This window comes from Podarcis gaigeae (assembly GCF_964106915.1).
Source record: "Podarcis gaigeae genome assembly, chromosome: 15".
Lineage (NCBI taxonomy): Eukaryota > Metazoa > Chordata > Lepidosauria > Squamata > Lacertidae > Podarcis > Podarcis gaigeae.
Genome location: NC_139692.1, coordinates 35778617 through 35799573, shown reverse-complemented (window position 1 = coordinate 35799573; position 20957 = coordinate 35778617). Strand labels below are relative to the sequence as shown.

At 45.0% G+C, this 20957-nt stretch overlaps 1 protein-coding gene across 4 annotated transcripts in view; it reads left to right on the top strand.

The window, feature by feature from the left end:
• CALN1 (calneuron 1) overlaps positions 1-20957 on the top strand; it is a 136438-nt gene that overhangs the window by 32798 nt on the left and 82683 nt on the right. For 2 of the 4 annotated variants that reach the window (XR_014558357.1, XM_083714843.1), the window contains one exon: positions 3099-3307. Coding sequence is in view for 1 of the 4 variants with exons in the window: in XM_083714843.1 (XP_083570969.1) it covers positions 3174-3307 (134 nt within the window). In the remaining 3 variants the exon portion in view is untranslated. Of the gene's footprint in view, positions 1-3098; positions 3308-11286; positions 11954-13419; positions 13439-20957 lie in introns of those variants that run through there. The other 2 variants (XM_083714844.1, XM_083714845.1) reach the window with 2 other exon arrangements.

The window sequence follows — 20957 nt, the reverse complement described above, 5'->3', positions numbered from 1 at the left end:
AAATACTCTTCCATCACAGTTTTTGCAGGAATCCTTGCTTTTGACTTTTGGGAAACACTGCATAGAAATTTATCATTTTCCCAGTCATACAGTTCTCCACATTTCCACATGTAGTTGGTTGTTTTTGTTTTTTGTTTTAAAAAAGATGTCCTCATGAAAATTCATCAGCATCTGAGTGTAAATCTCTCTCAATGTATACACACTTACATGCAATTTTCCCCAATACCCACCACTTTTGCAAACCAATTTTCCTTAATATAATGCATTTTTGTCATTTGTATGATATACACACTTCCAAGCAGTCTATGTCTTTTTATATGTTTTACGCCGCGGACGAACTGTCTTGCAAAATTCAGAGAAGCACAAATTTTGAAGAAAGGTTGTGTTTTGGTTTGTGCATTGTTTCAGAAAATGTGAATTAGGGAAGCTTTTAATGCTTAATACCCAGATGGGGGGGTATAAATAATGAATTATATTATTATTATTATTAAATGGGAAAGGAATAATAATAATAAAAATCCTCTTCCCTGTATACATCTTGGAGGTGCTGCAGTCAGGGAAATATTTTATCTTAGCTCTCTTGTTGAGCACCCAAGGGCCCCAGTGCCATGAAGGAATGTTCATCCAACCATCTTTATTGATAGGTCTATACAAATTTGGACCAGGATGCCTGAAAAATAATCTCACCTGTCATATACCCAGTCAATCACTGTGTCCTGCATATGAGGGCCTCTTGCAGACACCATCTTATCAGGAATGTCTTTCATTCCTTTTTAGCACAATGTAGAAATCAGACCTTTACTGTTGTGGATAGTTGGAATTCCCTCCACTTGGGTATTAGGCAGGTGCCATCTCTGTTTTATTTTCATCATCTATTGAAGACCTTCTTCTTCTAAGAAGTCTTTTAAGCCAAGATCTTTCACAGCTTGCCTCTATATTGGAATTGTTTTTAATGTTTTTTATTGTTTCCATCACTTGTTGTTTGCTGCCCTCGGTTCCTTTGGGAGGAAAGGCGAAATATAAAATTAACAAATAAATAAATCAAGTCTAGTTCTCTCCAGGTTGAGAGGCAATGTACCAATGCACAGTCCTCATGGATGTTCATTAACATGTTATTGCAAATATCTCCTAATCTGCACATTTTTACAAGCAATTTAAATATACACATTTTTGCAAAGCAATTCCCCCCCAAAAAAATAATGTATGTTTGTACATTGTCTTCATGAATACAGGTACTTTTAAAATGCACTTTCATATTACTTGGCTGGAGAATCTCATTGCAAAATTTGGAGCAGCACGAATTTTGAAGGATGTCTGTGTTTCAGCTTGCGTATTCTTTCAGAAAGTGTGAATTAGGTAGATTCACATTTAAATATGAACCAAAGTGGATTTCTCTCTTGTCCCTACCAAAGGATAATAGCTGCTGGAGGGGACACACAGTGATGAAGAGTCGTTAAATTCGTTCATTGCCTATAATCTTTCACAGAGGCGTTTGGGATTCAACAGAGTCTTCTGTTAAGCATGGGGCAGTCACAGAAATATAGACACACCATGTAGGCTAATAACTGTGAAAGCATATATAAAAGAATAATGATATCATTCAAAAGGTAGAAATAAATCTATTAGAGTTCATATATACAATGTAGCAGACTAGTGGCACAGAACATTCAAGATAGGCACCAGAGGTCAGCCTCACAATGGTTATTAAAAGGTTTCAACAGAAGACGTCTCAAAAGTCTCAAAAGTTTTCTCAGTAGTTTTTTCAAAAGTTTCAATGGAAGACGTCCCAAAAGTCTCAAGGACAGTGTTTCCGGAATTGTGCTGGTCCCTGGGGCTAAACGAGAGGTGAGGTTGGAATCCAGTCCGAGGTCGAGGGTGAGGTATGGAGGCTGTCCATCAAAGCTGAATCTGGGTCCAAGGCAGGGAGTCGGGTGAGGTCAGGAACTCTGGCAGAAGAGCAGGACAGGGTGCAAACTACCAACAATGTTGCTCCCGCAACTTGGGACTGGGCCTGACTGGCTTTTATCTGCCCCGAGGCATAGGGCAGCCCCGGTCCACAGGTGAGTCACCTCTCCTGGCCTAGAGGCGAGCACTCCCCCGGGGGAAACTTAGTTCCCACCGCCTCTCTGCCCTGAGCCTCTGCAGCTCAGGAAAGGCTGGAGGGTTACCGGACCCAGAGGCAACCTCAGCTTCTTCTGACGGGGCTGAGAGTGGAGCACCTGGAGGCAATGGGTCCTCCATCACCTCAGGAGCCAGAGCAGACTCAGCTGGTGCCTGCACCTGAGGATCCAGCACGGGTGAGGACCCTTCAGGCTCAGGCCCCAGCCCCGGCTCAGCTGGTTCTGGAGGCGGGGACTCCTGTGCAGGCTGGGATTCCTCAGGTTCAGCCTCCGAGTCCAAATCCCAGGCCATCACAGGAATGATACTACTGTTTCGTGATAATCTTCATCAGCTGAAAATACAATACAAAGCATAAAACCAACGAATGATAACAGAATTGAGCTACCCACATACATGGTGTATAATAAAACACAATATACAAATCAGAGTGTATAAAGAAATGTACATACCCAAAGTATGGAGCAGCAGCAGCAACAGCAGCAATAAGGCTTCCTCTTTAATGCTGAGGTACTACTGTGGGTTTCTCCAAAACTGCTTTCTGGGAAGCCTGGGAAGTGCAGCTTTTCTAAGGCTCCCCCGGTTCCAAATTTCAGCACCAACTTCTGTTGTAATGAAGCCCTGACTGGCGCGACCTCTCCAAATGTGACATTTACAAAGCAAGCAAATAAAATGCCATTCCAGCAATAATTCCTTATGACTTGTAAATAGCTGAGGCCATATCCATAAATGCGGGCCATTTACAAACAAATATACTCTGGTAGCATCGAGCTTTTATGACTCTCCAAACATCTGCTGCACAGTTGCAGTGGTTCGCTCTCGTCCTGCTATTGCGAAGGAATTAATTGTTGTTGTTTTGTAAAGGAGGGGGTGGAGAAGGAGGGCAGCATGAATAATAAGGGGGGGGGGAATAGTTTATTTTAAATAAACTATAAGCTGGTGCAAGCTGTGCAGTTAACTTCCCGTCTCATTTCTTTCAGAGTCGCATTGCTGCCTTTGATGTTGCCCTGAAACACTTGAGCTTCTCCCGGGAACAGCCGACTTTCTTCTGCCCAATGAGGCTGACAGCACAACATGGAGAGGGTCAGCCCAAACCAGAGGAGGACCAAAAGGAAGACTCTCCCACTTCCAATGAGAGGATACTGGAAGACTGTTTGCAGAGAAACAGAGAGCTGGAATTTTCCAACTGGTTAGTTTCATGATTTGTTTTCTCTTTCTTGATTTTCTAATGATAATCACCACCACCCTGAAGCAAATCATTCTACAGGGGGACAGAGCAAAAAGGACAGTGGAGGCTAGTCCATTGGGGCAAATGGGATACTGTCTCCCACAACCTCAGTGTGTGACCAGCCAGCCCTCGCCTGCCTGCCTGCCTGCCTGTCTGCCTGCTTGTTCCAGCCAGCAGGGCCAAAGTGAGCTGTCCATGGTTCTGACTTCCTTGACCCCTGCTGAAAAAGGCACCATCATTATTACAGTGGTACCTCGGGTTACAGACGCTTCAGGTTACAAACACTTCAGGTTACAGACTCTGCTAACCCAGAAATATTACCTCGAGTTAAGAACTTTGTTTCAGGATGAGAACAGAAATTGTGCACCGGCGGTGCAGCAGCAGTGGGAGGCCCCATTAGCTAAAGTGGTGCTTCAGGTTAAGAACAGTTTCAGGTTAAGAACGGACCTCTGGAACGAATTAAGAACTTAACCCAAGATACCACTGTATAAGTGGTCACATAAAAACAATCTGCAGAAAATGGGACAATAAAGTAACAACAAAGTTATCACTTACTTAAAATGCTTGCTGGAACGAGAGTGTCTTAGTCATACACCTGCTGCTTAGCAAGGAGGGTTTCTGTCTTATTTCAGTTGGGAGGGAGTTCCACAGGCTTAGGCCCAGAACACTGAATGCACAGCTTCTAGCTGTTATGAGTCATGCGTCTGAGACATGGGAGGCCACTAACAGAGACTCTCTGCAAGACCTCAGAGAACAGGCAACAATACTCTCAATGAGCAGCATTCTCATCTGCAACCAGAAGGTTCCCTGTACATTCTTTTCCATAGAGCTAAGTGGGAGAGAGCATTTAGGTGAGTGCAAAGGAGCAGGGATGGGCAATGACTAATACTGATGCACTGCACAAGACCTTGACAAGAAAAAAAACCACACACCACACTATTATGAATGAATGAATGAAATAATTCACTAAAACAAAATCCACACAGAGAGAAAACCCCAATAGATATGAGATAAGCCATTCAGCAGCTTAGAATGATCATGTATTGCTCACTCAAAACAAGTCCAACCTTGAAACCAAATATGCAATCTATGAGGCATCTTTCCTTAGAAGGATCCATTGTGATTTCCCTACGGCATCTGAAGCTAAGACAACTGATGACATGCCTTATTGTACCTATTATACGTCAGCTTCCATTCCATTTGTTGAAAACCAGTACTTGACAATATATTCTTTGGAAGAAAGCAAAGCCTTAAACCAATGCCTTGGTGTGGTTTGCTTTCTCATTTGTTTATTTCCTATCTAATATCACACCTGCCCAACTTTGGTTGAAATTAGCTTCTGAAATGCTCTTCAGGATTTCACCCCACATTCTGGAGATTCAGATGAGCTGGTCTTGTTACCAAAGCAAATGTGTTCCATTTGGAATTCCCAGTTTTGCATAACTTTTAAATTTCTTAATTTGTTAGCATCTTGGTTTGCAGATCCTTCTGTTTCCTTCCTGACCCATAAGAGGCTCCAGTGTAGTTCACAACTGTTACAGAAAATAAAAAAGGAGAATATTAAAACTACTATGAAACTCAACAAAATTAAAACAGACCACAGAGTCAAACATACTATTAAAAGATTTATGATTTTTTTAAAAATGTTTGGATTGCCCATAAAAGCCATCAATGAAGTCCACACTATCCTTAGGAGAGTTTCACAGCTAAGGTGCTGCCACCAAGAAGTCCCCATCTTCTGTCATCACTTGTCAAGACTTCTTCAGTGTCAGAACACTGAGCAGAATCTTGAGTGATAAATATACAGTATGTTTAGCTTGGATAAGAGACTGAGAGATGATAGCCATCATCTAATATCTAAAGGGCTGTCATGCATGGAAGACGGAACAAGCTTGTTTTTTCGGTAGTCTTTAGAACGAGAGGGGCTGGAAACTGGTGTCAACATACTGATATACAGAGGATATATATCGGTGCACAGAGGTGACTGTTTTACTGTACTGCTTCCTACATGATGGTGTTAAGACATGGAGTGTGCAACATATTAGGATGACTCTTGAGTTGGAGGGCAAGGAAGGCATTCAGAAGAACCACACATTCATGACAGGTAAAGTGCTATCTGTAGAAGGCAACATAAATTGATTTCTGAAGTGCTTTGTGGTTCCTCGGTGATCCAGGTTTCAAAAAAAAAAAAAAAAAACAATGCTGCAAACAAGCATCAGTTGAAAGAAAAAGTAATGCCTTTAAGCTTACCATAATGTCATGGCTCCAGGGTAGGTTGATGGGGGGAAAGAGGAAACCATGAGCCCAAGTGGGGGAAGAGGGTATAGGGAAGGCTCCATTGTGACTGACAGGTCAAACCTGCAATCAGAGAGAATAATTTTACCTGGAAACAAAAAACAAAAATACCCTTTTAATTCACCCCCCCCCAAAAAAAACACCAACTTGGCAAAATCAGAACTTATGTCTCTAGTTCTGGGATGAGGAGAGCAGGAGGCAGAGCTGCTTCATACCTGACAGGTCTAGCTTGTAATCAGAGGGAATGATTTACCAAGAATCAACCAATCCTAGAGCTTTGGGGACAAAGCAGCTTTGCAAAAGCAGAACATATGTCTCCAAGCTTAAGGACAGGGAGGGGAGAATGCAGAAGCAAAGCTTCATTGTGAGCAACAGGTCAAGCTCAAAATCAGTGGTAGTGATTGTATCCTATTTTGATGTTACATTTGCAGATGTGTTAGGCTGTTTTGGATTCTATGTGAGAAATAAGAGGGGGGAAATGATGGTGATGATAGGATTTGCTTTCTGTGTAGTATTAATTTTTCTTCCCACTCAAGAATCAACTTTAATGGTACCCAGCACAAAATACCCTGGGTCTATCTGCCAGTAATTTGCCAGGGTTTGTTCCTTGTGAGGCTAGTGTGACTGCAAATTTAATATTCTATCAAAACAGGGGAAATGTTGTGCAGGGAAAAGCATCGTAATTGTGAAGAGCTGGAAGAGAGACAAGGCAGGCTCAGACTGACTCCAAGCCAAACTGGGCAGTCTATGAAATGCCACAAATCAAGGTGGACTGGTTTCTGAAGCTTTGAATCAGGGTGTAGACCAAATCCTGCAGCCGACTCACACCTCTCCCATGCTTATCAAAATCAAACTGTTTCAAAAAGATATGCTGGTTGATCCCACATCTCAAACAATGATTCGGTTTCCAGTAGGCTGCCAGAAAGACATTATGTTCTGTGTGTGTTTTCAAAGCGAAACCAGCTTGACATGTGCCCAACTGGTGTCCTGGAATGTAGCTGTTTTCCTGTGTCTAATCGAGCATTAGACACAGAAAAACAGAAGGAGGGGAGAATAAAGTTTTATTTATCACACTCCCAATTTACATGCATTGATCACTTTGTTTTGATTTCAGCCGGGTGATCACTCCCCATTTACTCAGGTCAGATCCTAGGGATTTCTTTTGAAAAATATACTTTAATCATTATGTGTGTGGTTCTTACACTATCAAATTTAGCGATCTCCTGGTGGTAAAATTCTAGTATTTGACTGGATTAGAAGGAACAAACTTTACTTAGCAGTGCAACAGTTGGGTAGCAGTTGCTGCTACCCAACTGTATACAAAACTGAAACTAGTCAGTTCTTCTCAGCTTCTTTTCTCTGCTGGCATTGCCCAGAACTGATCCTGTCCTCCATCCAGCAACGCCAGCAGCTCTGCCATGTACAGAACCATTTCAGACCCTCCAAGTGTCCCGATCTCTTAGGGATAGTCTCAGAAATATAGAAGCCATCCCAGTTTCTGTTTTGATCCTGGAATGTCCCATTTTTTCCTTTTTCATCCCCTCCACATCTTGGAGAACAATTAAAAGGTGTGAATGTGTGTGTGTGTGTGTGTGTAGGTGCAAAAACGGAGACCTGTTTATAGTGAAAATGAAATTCCTGCACCAAATGAAGGAAATGGTGATGGTGACATACAAAGCCCTTCCAATAAATTTGAAGGAAAAGGTCAACAATCCACTTTAAATTCTTTAATTGAAATGCTTCGGCAGCCAGCCATTTCTTAGGAAACGCTTGGAGTGTTGATTCCTTTATTGTAATAATAATAATTTATTATTTGTACCCCACCCATCTGGCTGGATTTCCCCAGCCACTCTGGGTGGCATCCAACAAAGATTAAAAATACATTAAAATGTCACACATTAAAAACTTCCCTGAACAGGGCTGCCTTCAGATGTCTTCTAAATGTCAGGTAGTTGTTTATCTCTTTGATATCTGATGGGAGGGTGTTCCACAGGGTGGGCGCCACTACCGAGAAGGCCCTCTGCCTAGTTCCCAGTAGCTTTGCTTCTCGCAATGAGGGAACCGCCAGAAGGCCCTCGGCACTGGACCTCAGCGTCCTGGCAGAACGATGGGGGTGGAGACGCTCCTTCAGGTATACTGGGCCTTATTTAGTCTACTCAGAAGTAAGCCACATTGTATTCAATGGAGCTTACTCCCAGGTTATTGAGTAAAGATTGTGCAGCCATACACTGCAATCCAAAACATTTTTACTGAGAACTAAGTCCCACTGAGTTCAATAGGATTTACTCTCTGGTATGTTCCTGAACATTCTCACAGTTTCCATTAGTATTAGTATTTTAGTATTAGTATTATATACCACCTTTTTCCCTGAGAGGGACTCAAGGCAACTTACAGCTACAATTTTATTTCTTTCCTTTTATCTGCTGAAGATGTTGTGCGTGATCCTTTCCCTCACACATTTTTGCTTTACAATAATCCCATCAGGTAGTTTTCATGCAGAAGCTTTAATTGGCTCAAGGTGACAGATGTAGATGTGCATATGACATCTATGTGTGTGCAGAGATCAGAAACAGGAGGAGCTTCCTGCTGTAGAATAGAATGCCCCTATTTTCATCTGAGAAATGTTGGACAGCATGCCATTTCTAAATCACTTTAGTTCCTAGTCACATTGCAGGAATAGGTTATTGAGCCAAAAGTGTTGTCTGAAAGCAAATTATGCAGCAAGCTTGATGAAACTAAGTGGGTCTGGGTCTAATCAGAAGCTGCAGTGGAGAAGCATTTTCAGGAATATTCCTGGCTGGGTGGAACAGTCATTTGCAGTCTAGGGATGGGAAGCTTACTGTGACAAGTAACGGCAGTGGTAGCTGTTATATTTTGTAAATTATTATTTAACTACTAGCTGCATTGTTCAGTGAAGTGAGAGTGACCCAGAGGGTGCCATTCTTCTGAACACCAAATGGGTTTCTACTTCCCCTCTCTCATACCTGGCGCTAACCTGGTGTCAGACATGGAATCCTCTGAGGATGAACCAGACACCCCACAGATCAACGATCCCCAGGAGCAGGTAGGGTCTCTGACAGACAGTGCTGAGAATCCCCTTCAGGGCCCCTCTGGTGGTAGACCTGCTGGAGAACCTGTGGAGCTGTCAAAGGATGAGGTGGAGCCATCTCTCAGCAGTGGAGAACATGGGCAGCAAAAAGTCTGGACCTAGACCAAAGAGCAATGAGGTACAGACTTTTTGGTGCCCATGTTCTCCAATGCTGAGAGATCAATAACCCCAGAGTTAGCTCATGAGTAAAGGGTCGACATTTGCACTCAGTGGTTAGGAAAGTTTCCTTGCCTGAAACCTTGGAAAGCCACAGCCAATCAGTGTGGACAACGCTGAGTTAGATGAACCAATGGTCTCCCTCAATGTAAGTCAGCTTTCTGTGTTTCTAAGCATGTGATGCAAAGTATTTTAGTTGTGAGACTCTGTCCCATGAGCCTGGACAGTTGCAGTTGTATCTCCAGTCTTGATTATAACAGCCTGTGAAGTCAATGAAGTCATTGCAGACATTCATAGGTTTGCACTGTATGCCATTTGTTTAATTGTTTGTTCTGCATTGGTTTCAAGAATAGACATGAGCTTGGCTGGAATATTCTCCAGAAGGAGCAGTACAAATAAGAACAAAAATGATAATACCATGGTTCAATGGGGAAGATGATTTCAGCAAGGCATTTGACAAGGTGCCCCATGATATTCTTGTAAAGAAGCTGGTAAAATGCGGTCTTGACTATGCTACCACTCAGTGGATTTGTAACTGGCTGACTGACCGAACCCAAAGGGTGCTCATCAATGGATAAGAGTGACTAGTGGGGTGCCACAGGGTTCTGTCTTGGGCCCGGTCTTATTCAACATCTTTATCAACGACTTGGATGATGGACTCAAGGGCATCCTGATCAAATTTGCAGATGACACCAAACTGGGAGGGGTGGCTAACACCCCAGAGGACAGGATCACACTTCAAAAGGACATTGACAGATTAGAGAACTGGGCCAAAACAAACAAGATGAATTTTAACAGGGAGAAATGTAAAGTATTGCACTTGGGCAAAAAAAATGAGAGGCACAAATACAAGATGGGTGACACCTGGCTTGAGAGCAGTACATGTGAAAAGGATCTAGGAGTCTTGGTTGACCACAAACTTGACATGAGCCAACAGTGTGACGCGGCAGCTAAAAAAGCCAATGCAATTCTGGGCTGCATCAATAGGAGTATAGCATCTAGATCAAGGGAAGTAATAGTGCCACTGTATTCTGCTCTGGTCAGACCTCACCTGGAGTACTGTGTCCAGTTCTGGGCACCACAGTTCAAGAAGGACACTGACAAACTGGAACGTGTCCAGAGGAGGGCAACCAAAATGGTCAAAGGCCTGGAAACGATGCCTTATGAGGAACGGCTAAGGGAGCTGGGCATGTTTAGCCTGGAGAAGAGAAGGTTAAGGGGTGATATGATAGCTATGTTCAAATATATAAAAGGATTTCACATAGAGGAGGGAGAAAGGTTGTTTTCTGCTGCTCCAGAGAAACGGACACGGAGCAATGGATCCAAACTACAAGAAAGAAGATTCCACCTAAACATTAGGAAGAACTTCCTGACAGTAAGAGCTGTTCGACAGTGGAATTTGCTGCCAAGGAGTGTGGTGGAGTCTCCTTCTTTGGAGGTCTTTAAGCAGAGGCTTGACAACCATATGTCAGGAGTGCTCTGATGGTGTTTCCTGCTTGGCAGGGGGTTGGACTCGATGGCCCTTGTGGTCTCTTCCAACTCTATGATTCTATGATTCTATGTTGGATCTTGGAATACAGATTGCCTCTAGATGACCTCTTTACTGAGAATGATCCCGATTTGTTTGTGGGGAGGTTAGATGCATCAAGCAAGAAGTATCACACACTTTCCCCCATCACTTTCCATCTTGCAAAAAGTCAGACTGGTTTTTGGAAGGTGGAAGAGCAACCAGCTTTAATTGCATGACTTGGGTTTCCCAAGAGGTGATTGAACCACACCGCAACATAGCAATGGTCTGGAGGCACCCAGTGACTAATAGAAATCAGATTGCAACTACTAATCTCCTTGTTGGTGTATGTGTGTGCTTTCAAATCCTTTGGAATGCGGGCAGCTGCCTTGGAGAGAGTCAGACCATCTGTCTACCTAGCACAGTATCACCTACACTGACTGGCTGTACAGGGTTTCAGGAAGAGAGTCTTTTCCACCCCACCTGGAGACACCAGGGTCAAACATGAGACCTTCTGCATGCAAAGTAGATACTCTACTCATTGAGCTGCAGCCATTCCCTAGAAGGATTTCTGGTCTGACTTGTCAGTACAAAGGCAGCTGACAATTGAACGTTTTCAACTAAGCGTTTGCCCCATATACAGGGTCTCAATATACCTCAATAGCAACGCCTCTGGGTATTATATTGTTAGGTCTTTGAATCATAACATACAAAGCACAGAGGACATTCTCAGTCTTACCTGGAGATGCGGGGAGGGGAGGGGTCGGATCTGGCACCTACTGCATGCAAAGCAAATGCCCTACCACTGAGCTACGACCCTCCCCTCCTTTTTCGCATTTCCGCAGAGGTTATGGGGGGGGGGGATCTACAGACAAGGTTGGTGATTGATGCCTGGTAAGGAACGGGTTACTGTGAGACCCCTGCGTCCAGGCATCCACGAGGACCAGCCGTCTGCTTTTTTCCCTCCTCCTCTCGTGCTGGAGTTTTAGCGTGGGCGAGATGAGGCAGGAGGAGCTGGAAAGCGCGCACGCCGGGGGTGGGTGGGCTGTTTAGAACAGAATTTCTTTTCCCCTTTCCAAGCTTCCACGTAAAGGAGCTTGTGCTGGGTGGCTGAGCTGCCGTTGGGCAAAGGTGCGTCGCCGCTACCCCCCCCCATCCCCACGGAAGCGGGTGGGGCCGGCGTCTGCCATGGCCACCTGCTGGGTAGATTTGTCCCGGAGCGCAGCGCGTTTGGGACCGGCCGGGCACCTGTGGGGACCAGCTGGGCGCACCTGAGCTGGAGCGAGCTGTGCGCCCCCTCCCTCCCTCCCCTGCTGTTGTCCCTCGGAAAAGGGAGGTTTTATGCGGAGGTTGCTGGAGACCCCCTGGGGGGCCGGCGCGGGTTCTCTTTCTTTCTCTCCCTCGGGTGAGAGATTTGGGGCGGCGGAGAAAAGAAGGCAAGGAGAGACGTGGAGAAAGAGGGGGAAGCACGACGGAAGGGAGGTCTGAGGAGGCGGCGGGATCCAGACCTGTAGGAGCAGCAGAGCCGCCTGCCTGGAAGGTAAGACCCAACCGCCCCCGCCCTGCTTTTCCTCCTCGGCGCACCGCCGCCGCCTGTGCGCGCAAGGCTCCTTCTCCAAACGTGCCCAAGAGAGCGCAGCGCACGGCGATGCTTTTCGCTCGGGCACGCGAGGACCGCGGTGGAGGTGAGCGAGCAGGTTGGCTTCGGGGGCTCGCGACGGCTGTTGCTGCTGCTATAGCTGCTTCTGAAGGACAGGCGAGGGTGGGAGAGATCCTGACGAGGAGAGACCTTTTAGCGAGCAAAAGGCGCTGGAGAGGGTGGCGGAGGAGCGATGGAGTTGATCCGGCTTGGGTCTGCTGTGTTGGTGGCCGCTGACATTCTTCCCCTCCAGGGCTGGGTGTGAGCGGCGTCCTCGGAAGCAGAGTGAGAGCCGTTCTGTGGGTTTTGGTTACCGTGTGTGGTGTGGAAGATGCTTACATAAAAATCAGCATGAGCAAGGAAGCCACAGCAAGCTGTTGGTTCTTCTGAAGGGGCCACAGGATTATCATAATAATAAAAAATCTGGAATGTGATTCCTTTTCAGTGCCCCCTGGTTGCTTCCCATGTTGGCCCTACTCGGAGTAGACCATCTTGAAATGAATGGACCTAAGTTTGCCATGCCTGTTGAGTTCTATGGGTCTCCTCTGAGTAGGGAGAGAGCCCCCTTCTCTTTAGTGTGGCTTGAGCTTTGGGTTTAAGAGAAGGCTCTCTTCCACAATTGGCATTCATCTTCTAGCGTTGGGAGGTTTTGCTCTTCAGGGAAAGGCTTAGGTGTCACATGAAAAATGTACCCCTCGGATTTCTACCTTGGAAAGAGATTATTGTTCTTAAAACTGTGTCCTGGGTATAAGATGCTAGCAGAGGAATGAGGGGCAGTAGTCACAGGAAGGGTTCATTTCTTATTTGGGAAGGGTGAGAGTGGTTGTATGGGAAAAGTGGTCTCCTCTACCCTCATGTACTCCTGCCTTTATAGTCCTCTGTCTCTCTCTTCTATGTTTAGTTAATAAAAACATAATTGCTTAGGGCCTTGGCTCTGTGGTAGATACCTGTTTTGCTTGCAGAAAGGTCCATGCTCATCCCCAGGCGGTTCCAGCTAGGGCTGGGACAGGAGAGCCACTGCCAGTCAGACTAAACAGATGGACCCACAACAAGCTAGATGGACCCAACTCAGTAGAAAGCAGGTTCTTATGTTCCTCTTACACCAACATGTTTTCCCTGGGCAACCAGCTGCGGAGATCATCGGGTGGACCATAAGGAAAACAACAACAACAACAACAACAACATCTCAGTGTTGTCCTTTCTCTCACTCACTACCGTCCCTTCCATCCCTCTCAAATTTCCCTCCTTGTCCAAGATGCACAGATTCTGCAGGACTGTAGGAGAGCTGAGGCTTCTCTCATAATGGAAACCTCGCTTGACTAGGGCTGAGCGCCCTGGGAAAGATGGTTGGGTTCCAAAAATAACTACGAAGTTGCTAAGCATCAGGTAGGTCCATTCAGGAGAAAACTGGGGGAGGGGGGTAGTGTGTAGCATGATAATAGGCTGGAAAGGTGGGATATTAAGCAATCAACAGGATGTCAGGCTGCATGTCAATTTATGTATGTGTTTAAAGCTGGACGGGCCTTAATTTGTGCATAATGCAAAGACCCAAGAGAACATTACACAGATACTTTGTTATTAGGTATTCCAGGGCTCTTGGATAGGGCAGACTCCATTTAAAATGAGCATTGGAAGGTCAGCTGCATTTATACAGGCAAGTCAGTCTACTAATCCTTCTAGATTAGGGAAGCGTCGTAGAGCATTTTACCTCTACGTGGGGGAAAACATGTGCTCTATCTCTGAGCAGTGGTTCAGGACTTGTTGCAGGTTTGCTTCTTGGTTTCATTTCTCTTCCTTATGGCAAATAGGTTTAATTCATGGCTGGTCTCTGTACACAGCAGAAATACAGTTCAGGAAGCAAGCTGTTTTGGCAGGCAGGCAAACCACAGGGCTGTCTCAAAGGTCCCAGGCTTCCTACCTGTCAGAGACAGCAATGTGTCTGAATATGAGTTGCTGGAAGCCACAGGATGGGGAGAACATTGTTGTGCTCATGTCCTGCTTGTGGGCTTCCCAAAGGCATCTGGTTGGCCACTGTGAGAACAGTGACTCTATGGGTCTTTGGCCTGATCCAGCAAGACTCTTCTTGTGCTCTCAAGTCAAATCCTGGGACTGTAGATCCTTGTACCCACAGACAGTGAGGGCGTTCTGCATGCAGAGCATGCTCTCTATTCAGAGAGTTCATGTTTTGCACACGGACGTGCCTGCAGCTGTTTGCACAAATGGCATTTCTGCCCAAGATGCAGGAATACCAAATAGTACCTACTCGTTTTATTGGAAGTTTAGGAGGTACAGTACCTATGCAAAGGGATGGGGAGGCAATGCAAATAGCTTCTCCGCTTGGGAGCTAGAAGTAAAATATTCAAAGTTGCCCCTTAAATTTGAGAAATGGACAAATTAGAGAAGTTTTAATAATGCTTTCATCCCAACCTAGCACCTTTTTTTGGCGTAGGCACTCGCCAAACACCAAAGTGTTATCTTTGCAACCTTGTTATCCTGAAATGCTGACTATAAGTTTGATTGGACAGTCACACTTTTCCATCTCAACAGTTAATCCCACACTGAGCTGAGTGGGGATTAATTTAGGTGAGCGTGAACATCACTGGTCTTCAACAGGTTGGTTGGGAGCCACTAGTGGGCTGAGGCTTGATCCAAGGTTGGTCGCCATAGGAACACAACCACCATGCAAAAATATGGTGAAAGGTTAAGAAATGGGTCTGGTCTGCAAATACCTGTTTGGGTTAAAAGTTGATCTTGGGTCCGAGAAGGTTGAAGATACCTGGTGTATAGAATTGCAGTCCTAAAGGTTGTTTCAAAAGGTGTTGCTTCAAAATAAATGCCTAAAAAATACACAAGTTACAAATTTGCCACTGTCAATTATGTCTGGGCTGTTAGTTCAGGGGGTGATTTTTATTCTATTGAGATGGCAGAGTATGAGGAGGGGCAGTCTTAACCATTTCTTTCTATATGTACTCCGCAAAAATGGTCCACTTCTATAGAAAAAGAAAAAGCTCTACTGGTGTCTATTCACAATCCTAATACTTCATTGCAGTGTGTGTATGCTTTTCATGGAGATTGCTGTCAGAAAGAAGATCTCTCTCTCTCTCTCTCTCTCTCTCTCTCTCTCACACACACACACACACACACACACACTTATTTACTTACTAGATATTAAATACACATAACACCCTAATGTGATTGGCAGCAATGCACTTAACATCAATAGGCACCCAAGTACTTGCAAGACCACCTCCCCCAATATCAGCTACCTGAGACCCTATGATTGACAGGTGAGTCCTTGTTGATAGTGCCACTTCTGGGGGCTACCCGCTTGGTGCTGGCCTGTGACAGGGCCTTTCTGGTGGTGGTTCAACATTTGTTCAGTGTCCTCTTCGGTGGTGGTGGTGGTGGTGGTGTGTGTGTGTGTGTCTCCCTCACTGTTGACTTTTGAAAGGAATTTGATGGATAAAATGTATTGTTCCTAGCAACCCTGAAATCACTGGTTGAGAGAATGCTTTTTAACTGGTTTTAGAATGTGTTTAAAAGTGCTTTTTTATTGTTGATGGGTCTACTGCCTTGAGCCCCTTTGGGATGAAGTGTGGGAGATGATAGATGATGATGATAGAGATAGATAGATAGATAGATAGATAGATAGATAGATAGATAGATGATAGATAGATAGATAGATAGATAGATATAGATAGATAGATAGATAGATAGATAGATAGATAGATGATAGATAGATGATAGATAGATGATAGATAGATGATAGAATTCTAGTTAGAGACCCTTAGTTGAGAGGAACATTCTGAAGTTTTTCTTTTCTGTCCACTTCCAGAGTTGACCAGTGTAATCCCACAAGAATTTAACCTACTACCCCAAAACTGCATGCTCTGCCACTGAATCCAGAATGAATTCATATTTTTGCATCTTGGGTGTTCATGATGACCCACTTAAACTTGGGGAGCTGGCGTGATGCTGGGTGGGTGAGCTCTGAATAGGGAAATTCAGGTCATATTACTCTACCTCCATAAACTTCACTTGGAGGCCACAGATAAGCCTTGGCTACCTTGAGGAGACAGTGACGCTGACCTAACTTGCTGGGTTGTTTTAAGGATTGCAGCAAGATAATGTGTATGCTTCAAGCATTCCGAGAAACTACCTGAATGTCAAGTATGAATGTCAAGTCCTAATTATTATTGCACCATCTCCAGCCTCTGCCTTGTGCTCCCATTTTGCTTTTGCTTCTCTACCTTAGGTAATGGATACTAGGGATCATTGTAGTCTTTGTTGAATTAACAATGCAAATCCTTAGCTATTTCATGGTTTAATAGTTTTCCTAAAGAATATATGTTTGCTAGGCTGTATGTTTGTCTTGAGAACATTGCTCTTCTCTGGAACAGCCTTCTTTGCATCACAGTGTTCCAATGAACAGATGCTATTAACACCTCCCAGTTCTTCCAGGAACCAGCTCCAGTCATGTACCCAGCCACATATCAACGTACTGTCACTGTGTCTTCCCACAGCACTTTGGAATTTTCAAAATGTTTTACCATCTAGATGTTTCCAGAACTCACAGTAGGGCAACATCTTTGTTAAAGGTAAAGGTAAAGATAAAGGTAAAGGTAAAGGGACCACTGACCATTAGGTCCAGTTGTGGCTGACTCTGGGGTTGCGGCGCTCATCTCGCTTTATTGGCCGAGAGAGCCAGCATGACTAAGCCACTTCTGGCGGACCAGAGCAGTGCACGGAAACGCCGTTTACCTTCCCACCGGAGCGGTACCTATTTATCTGCTTGCACTTTGACATGCTTTCGAACCGCTAGTTTGGCAGGAGCAGGGACCGAGCAATGGGAGCTCACCCCGTCACAGGGATTCGAACTGCCAACCTTCTGATAGGCAAGTCCTAGGCTCTGTGGTTTAACCCAAAGTGCCACCCGTGTCCCAACATGTTTGATAGGACCAGCCCAAAAAAGTCACAAGCTTTCAAGTTCTCCAACACTCTTCATCGTCAAGCCTTTTTCCATTTCTGGATAAAAGCCTGTTCACACTGTTGTGACTCTTGAGTTGTCTTTGGGGTTTTATTTTTATTCTAGGCCAAGGTTTCCTGACCTTGGATCTCTGGTTGCTTTTTTGGACCACAACTCCCATCATCCCTAGCTAGCAGAATCAGTGGTTAGGGATGATGGGAGCTGTAGTCCCAAAACAGCCAAAGATCAAAGTTTCGGAAACCTTGTTCTAGGCCAACACCTGCCATTTATGTCAGGGGCAGGAACCTGTAATCCACTATATGTTGTTGGACTCCTTCAACCACAGACAGCATGACTGATTCTTGGGGATGGTGGTATTGTAGACCAACAGTACCTGGAGGACCATAGGTTTCCAATCTCTGATCTATGTGATGATTGCAGAGAAGACAATCTTTAGAGGCAATGCAATTGTTCCACTGTACAGATCTGAGACCAGAAAAGACTGGTGTTCCCAAAGGGTTGCCGTTCTGGGTAGAGCATCTGCTTTATATGCAGAAGGTCTCAGCTTCAATCCCAAACATCTGCAGGTAAGGTTGGGAGAGAATCCTGCCTGAAATCCTGGAGAAATGCTGCAAGTTAGTGTTGACATTACTGAGCTAGACAGAGCATTGGTTTCACTGATTATAAGACATCTTCCTATGTTCCTAAGCCTTATAGTAAGTCTACAACAGAGGTGGGGCTTGAACTCAGAGGTCCCTGATCCATTTATTCTGGTGTCTGCTGCAATTTGTTTGCCCTGTAGGGTTCCTTATGCAACTATTTTTATCTAAACTCAGAGGCCATATTTTTATTTCCGTCTCCCTCCAGGGAACTCATGACAATGTACATGATTCTTCCACCCACCCAGTCTCATTTTTTTAATTTATTAAAAATATTTGTATATTGCAATTTGGTTAAGAAAAAAAAGAATAGCAATTATAGTGCAATAAAAGTCCTACGGATCACCAGTTAACTATTATGGACAATGTTTCTTTTCTTAATTGTTTGCATAGCCTGAAAAGTTTTCAGCAAATGTTTGAAGGTTATCATGGAAGGCGTTTGCTGAATCTCTACTGGAAGAGCACTTCACAGGAGCAGGCCACTAGCCCTGAAGACTTGATTTGGATGAAAAATAAGCCTCACTAACTCCAGCGACAACCAGCAGTGCCCTTGCTGATGCTCTCAATGATCAAGCTGGGGTATAAGGGTTCAGGTAGTCCCAGAAGGACCCTGACCTAAGTTGCTTAGAGCTTTGTAAATTAATTCAAGAACCTGGTTCAGTAGTAGATGGGCTACCAGTGCAGTTGTTTTATCCATGGGGTCATATTTTGGCAGCCATCCAGGTGGATAGCTCAGTTGGTTAGAGCATGGTGCTGATAACGCCAAGGTCGCAGGTTTGATCCCTGTATGGGACTGCTGCATATTCCTGCATAACAGGCGTTTGGACTTGATGATCCTCAGAGTTCCTTCCAATGCTATGATTCTATGTGCCCCCATCTGTTATCTTATCACTGCATTATGCACCAGCTAGAGCATTGGACCAGACCCAAGGGCAGCCTCACATGGCGCAATCCTTACAACAGTCCTGGGAGGTAGTTAATTCTGAAAGACAGTGACTAGTCCAAAGTCTGACCTGGTATTAGAAAGGATTCCTCTTAGCTCAGTATGGGACTCAGGAAGAGGTTTCACCTCCACTGATGATCTTGTCATTTTAACTGGAGAGATGCCAGAGGGTTGAACCTCAGACCTTCAGCCTGTAAAGTCTGGGATGTATTTATTGTTTTATTTGTATAAGATTGTTTACCACCACCCCTTCACCACACAGAACTATAGTCCCATATCGAATCATAGAATTGTAGACTTGGAAGGCACCCAGAGGGTCATTGAGTCTGTTCCCCTGCACTGAAAGAACCTCAGAGCCAGTGTGGTGTAGTGGTTAAAGAGTGGTAGACTCGTAATCTGGTGAACCAGGTTCGTGTCTCCGCTCCTCCACATGCAGCTGCTGGGTGACCTTGGGCTAGTCACACTTCTCTGAAGTCTCTCAGCCCTACTCACCTCACAGAGTGTTTGTTGTGGGGGAGGAAGGGAAAGGAGAATGTTAGCCGCTTTGAGACTCCTTAAGGGAAGTGAAAGGCGGGATACCAAATCCAAACTCTCTTCTTCTTCTTCTCAACTAAATCACACATGACAGATGGCAATCTAAGCTCTGCTTAAAATCACCCAAGGAAGGAGAGTCCACCACCTCCTGAGGGAGTCTGTTCCACTTACCATCCGAAAGTACTTCCTAATGTTGGGGTCCTACACTCCAGAGCAACAGATATAGTTACCATATGTATGCTGCTGACATATGTCAATCTCCCCCCCCCAAAAAAAAGTGCCTAATCCTGAGGTCATCAGCATGGCACCCATGGGTGCAATGACAGCCTTGATCAGCGTCTCCATCAAGAGATGGTCAAAACAGTGACTCTCCTTATCCTTTAAATCCTACATAAAGCTGAAGGAGGAAGTTGGAATAGCTTTTGTTTCTAAGTACTTTCCAATGTTCAGATCAGCAGCTGAACAGAAAGGGGGTGGCAGAGAGACAAAAAGAGTGTCTGATGGAGAGGAGGCAGGGGAAGAAAGTGGGGTGCTAGGAAACGTAGGAGAAGAGAGAATGGCATGCCAGGGAGAAGTCTGGCATGTACATGCAGGCACAAGTCTGATCCAGTAAAACAGATCCTCTTGAAATTGCATAGTATTATACCCTGGTCAGATGACTTTGATCATCTCAAGCAGCCCTCCTGACTGTCCCACAGCTTTTTAGCGCAGTGGCACCAGCACTTTGGAGCTGGCGCAGTCCCCAGTGAAATTGGGCAGGCACCCACAACTCTGATATTTTGCTGCCTGCACACAATGAGTTTCGCCACTCATTTCCAGAGATTTAATTTGATTCGTTGTTAGTCATTTGTTCTGTACTTTATGTTTTTATAATTTTATGATGCCTTAATGGTTTTAATGATCTATATATTGAATGAGCTGGAAGTTTATAAAATGATGATGATAATGATGATTATACTGGCTTAGGGGGATGAATAGTTTAGCTCAGAGGTTTTCAACCTTTTTGAGTCCACAGCTCCCTTAACCAACTACTGTACATTCTTTCTGTGGCACCCCTGTAGGGCTCAGGAGCCCAGTTATGTTAGCCCTTGCCTGCAAAGCTGGCAACCTCTCACCCTTTTCCAAACACCCTCCCTTGTGGAGTGTTCCCTCAGCCTCCTCTCCTCTCCCCTCTCCTTGGGAGTCCTCTGGTCAGCTACTGCTGCCGCCACCCCTGAGCTGCCCCTGGTCTCTGAGCTGCCCCCCTTGCCCCAAAGAGAGGGCCCCCTAGAGGTACCATTCACCTGGGGAGCTTATAGCCAGGACTGCTGCAGTAAAGCCTTTGGAGGCAGAGACGTGAGAGGGCATCAGAGGAGGGAGAGAAAGAAAGAAAGAAAGAAAGAAAGAAAGAAAGAAAGAAAGAAAGAAAGAAAGAAAGAAAGAAGGAAAGAGGGACAGAGGCCAGTGCTGTCCACGGCACCCCTGACCATCATTTAAGGCACCCCAGGGTGCCACGGCACACTGGTTGAAAACCACTGGTTTAGCCTAATTCAGGCTTCCTCAGACTCAGTCCTCCAGGTGTTTTGAGACTACAATTCCCATCATCCCTGACCACTGGTCCTGCTAGCTAGGGATCATGGGAGTTGTAGGCCAAAAACATCTGGAGGGCTAAGTTTGAGGAAGCCTGGCCTAATTGTTAAGATGAGCATTCTCTGTTAAAAAGATCAGTGCTGCTGGATCACATGGAATCCATTTAGTCCAGTATCCTGTGCCTGGCAGTGGATAGCCAGAGAAGCCTATAATACTGGCATGAACACAAACTGC